Raw genomic sequence first — 6,000 nt, 5'->3', positions numbered from 1 at the left:
ATTTCTTGTACCATACGAAAAGTGCCACAGAATCGATGACGAACACATCTCTTTCTCTTATGATAATCTATAGATACTCATCAATCATATCACCTTTCCGAAAAAGGAAAATGTTCTTTACATTACAGTGAATCGCGCAGATTAGAAAGGCTTTGTTGCGGAAACTTGGCACACAACTGAGTCCGGTGTTTTCATTGCGTTACGTTTTTGTTCTGCTCTGCTTGCACTTCAAATGTTCGCCGCTAGGTGACAGTAGACCCGTAGTAGCGAGTTTGGCAACCATGAAGATGGCTGATGGATCCACTATTTTAAGGAGAAATAGGCCTGGGACAAAAGCGAAGGTGCGAAAAGTTTTGTGTGTGTCGTTTCATTGTTATTATTCACACATTGGTGAACGAAAGCGATCTTAAAGTGTATGGTTACTGTCAGTTTTTCTTCGTAATTCGTGTACCTGGGAATGAGCGACTACGTTCCTGTCAATATGAACTTTCCATGCGAAATGTTCATATTTAAGCAGTTACTGTGCTCATTTACAGTACTGTGAAGTCAAATCTTGCAGTATATAGCAAATAAAATTATCCAAAGCGGCAAGTTAAAGTCAGACGCCAGGAAACTAAAGTACATTTCAATATATGCAGCTGCGTTGATCTGAACATTAGCATATGCCTTTTTATAAATTGTAACAGCTGACATACTATATCGTATACTCTGTCTGTAGGATTTCAGTCGTTGGCCAGATGAACCATTCGAAGAAATGGATAGCACACTTGCTGTACAGCAATACATTCAGCAACAGATACGAAGAGACCCAGCAAATATTGATCTTATTCTCACCCGGCCAGAATCGCAGGATGAAGGCGTTTGGAAATACGAACACTTAAGGTATTATTTGTCACAACTTTTTCTTCTCATTGCGCATGTTCGCGTCGTGATAGTAGTGTTGTCAGTACAGTAATTAGTTGACAACGAAAGAATCTTGCATTAAAAACTAAATACATCTTAGTTGGAAAGAGTAATTTGCATAGGTATGTTGCACCTAAGTTGTTCATGCTTCCAATTGTGTTATGTGGGTGCTGTATCATTTTATGCATAGAGACTATATTAATGTTTATGTTTTTAATTACAGTACAACTAGCTGAATTGCTGAGAGTCCTGTTTGATTTCTTAGTGTGTCTTGTTTTATCTTTCAAAGTGAGTTAATAATATGAATTAACTTGTTACACATTGTCAACATATGTGGCCGGTTCATGCATAATATGTCACAAACAATCGTGAATTTTTGTATGTCAGTTTAGTTAAGTATGCAGTTTTGTCAGTTGGATTGAGATGTCACCTCCAGTAAATAAATGACATTCGTAACTGCACAATACAGGATCTAGCAGTACAAGTTGTTAGATTGTAGATAAAGATAAGGTAGATATAGTGCACTGCTCTTAGAATTATAAAACAAATTATTCGGATAATTTTTTTGCTACATGAAGTATCACATTTCTTATTGTTACAGTCAAAATACTTACATGCCTAAGTAACACAATTAATCTAAAAATATAGACATGTTGAGGAACTGGATAATGATATTATTATATGTCAGTAGTCAGTGCATGTGCTGCAGTAACTTCACACACGTGTGCATCTTTACACTTTTCCATTACAACTATTAACTACAGTAAATTTTTGGTCTGCTTGACCCCCCCCCCCCCCTCTCTCTCTCTCTCTCTCTCTCTCTCTCTCTCTCTCTCTCTCTCTCTCTCTCTCTCTCTCGTGTGTGTGTATGTGTGTGTGTGTGTATGTGTGTGTGTGTGTGTGTGTGTATGTGTGTAAAAACTTACTCTTATTTAATGTTACAGGCAGTTCTGTATGGAGCTAAATGGTTTGGCAGTTCGTCTTCAGACTGAATGCCATCCAGAAACATGTACGCAGATGACAGCTACGGAACAGTGGATTTTTCTGTGTGCTGCACACAAAACTCCAAAGGAATGCCCAGCCATTGATTACACGAGGCACACGCTAGATGGAGCAGCTTGTTTGCTAAACAGTAACAAGTATTTTCCTAGCAGGTGCAGTATGTTGTCTGTTATTATTTAGTTTGTTTTATTTTCTTTCTTTCTAAGTGGTTCCAAATTAACACATTTATGAAATATGTTAATTTGTACAGCAACTTCAGTATTATTGTTGCTGTCCTGCAGGGGGAGGGGGGGGGGGGGAGGAAGGCTGTAAAATAAAAAATATTTTGGGTGAAACCAGATAAGAAGGCTGAAAAGGCTTTTATCTTGTAGTAGATAAAAACAAATTTTGGTGCAGAATAAGTTTTTGTAACTGTGTACCTGGCTTGCATCCCTTCAGTTGTTTTTAGGAAAATGTTAGAATGTATTTCATTTCTGATTGTTCTGTGATGTGTAATCAAGACAGAATTTTTCCTTCTTCTTTTGTGGCGTAGGGAGAGCTGTTGTACTTAGGTAGAAATAACGTAGAAAATTTAGTAACAAAGGTAGTGCAACAGTGCATTTTGGTGATGACAGTAAATGAGCCACTCATCACACTGTATCAGCTGTTCCACAAAACTGTGTGTATGGTAGGTAAGGTATTCACTTGTCAGAATGAAGATTCAGTCGCTAGTTGACTTGTCTAATGTATAGGAAAGATGTTGATGCCAAATGAGATGTGAAAGTTTCAGGCATTCTTGCTTGATTATGGCCTTCCAGTTTTACCGGAGGGAAGTTCTGCTTCCTTGAAGTAAGCGTCTGACCTATTCATCAACAATTTCTCATATGCTTTGGCATTTCTCTTGCCACTGCAGAGTTTGATCAGTGCACTCAAATGTTAAACTGATTTTTCTACTTCGCAACTGTTACAGTGTTGATAATACTGCCATTACTATCCGCATACTTTTTCTTTACCGCTTCCAGAGGGGGGTGCGGGGAGCGGAGAGAGGAACCGGCAGCCAGCCTTGTGAATATCGAGGGGAGCGGTGCCGTGCGAAGGGGGTAAGCTCCTCCTCGCTAATGTAGTTTTGTTGAAAAGATAAATGGGGCACACATTATCTTTTTGTGGAGCACATGTAAAATTTAAAACAGACTAATGGAACAGATAAACGCTTATTTTTTTATTTTTATTTTACTGAAGCTGCAAGCATCTTTTAAATTTATATACTCTCATCATGGTGTAATCTGCCATAGAGTAAACACAGTTCACAGAAAAATATGAGTATAGAAAGAGAGTCATGAGTTCTGAGTGCTGTTGTGGTTGCTACTGTGCTTATGTAACCAGTTTTTTGTTAACAGCATTGATATTATGCTCAGTCACTGGAATCAGACTAATACCCGTCACGAGCTGGAAAGCAGAGAGGTAAAGAAAAATTATGTGGATAGTACACCCACAGCCATTTTGGCAATTGATACTTAGTTTTTAGGGTTTTTGTGATGTGTTTTAGGTACTGAAACCTGTATTTCTAAAATATATGGGTCAGCTGACTAGTTTTACATGCATATTCACTTGCAGTATACTAGTTAAGGGAGTGGAATGATTGTCAACAAAAAAAATTTAATTACAAGTCTCCAAGTTCTAGAATTTTTGAATCATTCTCTTTTTTTTTCCACAGTAAGTCACATAATATCGATATTAAATGAAAAAAGTGTGTTGTGTTAGGTGAACATATTTCTTTGCTTCATTCAAATGGCAAATGCTGCAAGATGTTTTCGCAGCATTCTTGTTCCAAGCTTGGTCTAAGTTATGACTCATGGTGAGCTGGCCAAATTTACCTGCTCATGCGATCTCAGCATGATTATAGGTGCATGGTGTATCAGTCTGCACAACTCTTATTTAAAAATATAGGATGTGGTGCACCCTGAAGGAATTTGGTTGGCCGCAGGGCATTTAGAACCCGCCCCATATCAAACCTTTGGGCTGAGGCTAGTGAGCCATCACTTCATGTCCGGTGACAACTCCTCATGATGTGACAGGCCTGTAAAACAAGACACTATCCATACCATAGACACCTACCCACCATAGCATTGCTCAGCCTCTGGTGGAAAGGCAATTTCATACTTGACACAGAGTGACATGGCCCTGTGGGACTCACGCGAAGCATTGCCCTTAGAGGTTGGTGTGGCTGGTTTTAATGTTTCATACCAAAGCTGGAGCTGATCTCCATCTTGGCTCCTAAATAGGTCCAGAATTAGTGCAGGCTTGATGAATTTTAAGACCAATTGCACTACGTATTTTATATTTTGATCATTATTTTTCAATATTTTAGATAGCATCGTAGTTTTAGAGTTGTTTACTCTGCTGGCTCAAAGTGAGGGGGATTCCACTAGCTTTTCAGGCATATTCCCCAACTTTGTCATCAGGATTCACTTTCTCTGTGGCTACAATGTATTTTCTACAGAGTTCCATGTGATCTTGAAGGCACTGGAATCAAACCTCTCCCTGCGGCTTAACCAATCTCCTCTCAGCCCTCTTGCCATGAGGAGATCGATTTAGCTAAGTTGCATATTGGGCACTGTCATTTTAGCCATCGCCATTTATAAAGTGGCAGTCCCCCACCGTCAACAGTTCACTGTTTCCTGCCCAAATGCCCCTTTTATTTTTTTTTAACCACTAACGTTCTAATGTATGTTTGCCATATGAACTATTGATCGTTTCAGTGAATGATGCACAGGTTATTGACTGCGTCTTACTTTTTATCCATTATAACAACATGGCAAAGGACATTTAATCTTAAGTTCAGGACATCCGTTGTCTCTACAGCGTATTTTGTTGACTTCTCTCGGAGAGAAAGTCCTTGTTCTCAGCTCTTTCCTTTCATCAATTGGGCTTAATGTGTAGTCGCTTTTAACTCCTTTTTTGTATTAGTGTTGTAAGGTTATGACATGGGCATGTATGATCTCAGTTGTTTTGTGCCCTGAAATATAACAAACGGAATTCATTGGAGCAGATGAGGCATCTTCAGGACAAAAACTTTCTCCATCTGCTTCAATACCCTGAGTACCATAACAATTGTCACAGCATGTGTACACAACAGAGAAATATGTTCATAAATGAGTGCCCCACTGTACGTCCTATAGTGATGGGAAAGCAATGGGGAAATAAACAAGCCATCAAGGACACTTGCAGAGAGAACTGCATGACACAGTGTGCCATTCTCCTCCAAGCTGTCACTTCTCTGGAGAGTTGGAGTTCAATGCAGTTGTGGGAGGAGGACTGACTGGCATTGACAGACTAGAAGCTGCAGTTGGTGAAGCCCACTATCTGGCTATGGCATTCCTCATGCCAGTCAATCAGGGGGGATGAGGTGACCCTGACCTGCCTCCAGATTGGTCGCTGTCCCCTAACACCTGGAATTTTATGTGATGTGAGGGCACCCCCAGTCTGTAATTCCTGTGATGTGCAAATCAGTATATGCTGCATATTAACAGAGTGCATTTGTTATTGTATTGTGGGAGGACAGAATTGAATTTGGGTGGGAGTCTGCCTTCTCTTTTAGCTGATGATGAGACCAATGTGTTGAAGGTTTTAAAGTTTCATTAAGTGTCTGGACCCCAGCTGGAACCTTAGGTTGGAGATTTTAGTGTATTACAAAGTGGCTGGCTCGTCCTTTTTAGTCCAGTGATCAGCCAGCCACAGCTGTCCGGTATGCTATTCTGGCAAGTAATTATCACTATCTGTCTTAATACTTTCGTTGTGAAGAGGTATGATAGTAGCATATTTCAGCTTCTCAGGAAATGTACTCTCTGCTGGTGCTGAGAGATTGTCTGGCCGCAGCCTTCAGTAACATTCTGTTGGCATTAAATGTCAAAGTCATAGCCATTAAAATTGGTAATTGTAATCAAAATCATCTAACAGTAAAGGGTGCTGCTGTATGTTAACACAGAGGGAAATTACTCATTTATGAACTGCAATACATGTAACGTGGACATGGAGAAAACAACTACCGTATTTACTCGAATCTAAGCCACACCTGAAATTTGAGACTTGAAATTCAAGGGGAGAGAAAAGTTTTAG

The 6,000-nt window shown here is 39.6% G+C and overlaps 1 protein-coding gene across 1 annotated transcript in view; it reads left to right on the top strand.

Annotated features, from left to right (window-relative positions):
• The first annotated feature begins 246 nt into the window (after positions 1–246).
• Positions 247–6,000, top strand: part of LOC124605319 (MOB kinase activator-like 4) — a 32,318-nt gene continuing 26,564 nt past the window's right edge. Inside the window, exons 1-3 of the mRNA XM_047136906.1 lie at positions 247–341; positions 719–882; positions 1,848–2,057. Coding sequence (XP_046992862.1) covers positions 282–341; positions 719–882; positions 1,848–2,057 — 434 coding nt within the window. The 5' untranslated portion in view covers positions 247–281. The remainder of the gene's footprint in view (positions 342–718; positions 883–1,847; positions 2,058–6,000) is intronic.

Source organism: Schistocerca americana, chromosome 3 (genome assembly GCF_021461395.2).
Source record: "Schistocerca americana isolate TAMUIC-IGC-003095 chromosome 3, iqSchAmer2.1, whole genome shotgun sequence".
NCBI classification, from domain to species: Eukaryota; Metazoa; Arthropoda; class Insecta; order Orthoptera; family Acrididae; genus Schistocerca; species Schistocerca americana.
Note: the sequence above shows the minus strand (reverse complement) of the source record. Positions and strands in the feature narration are given on the sequence as shown.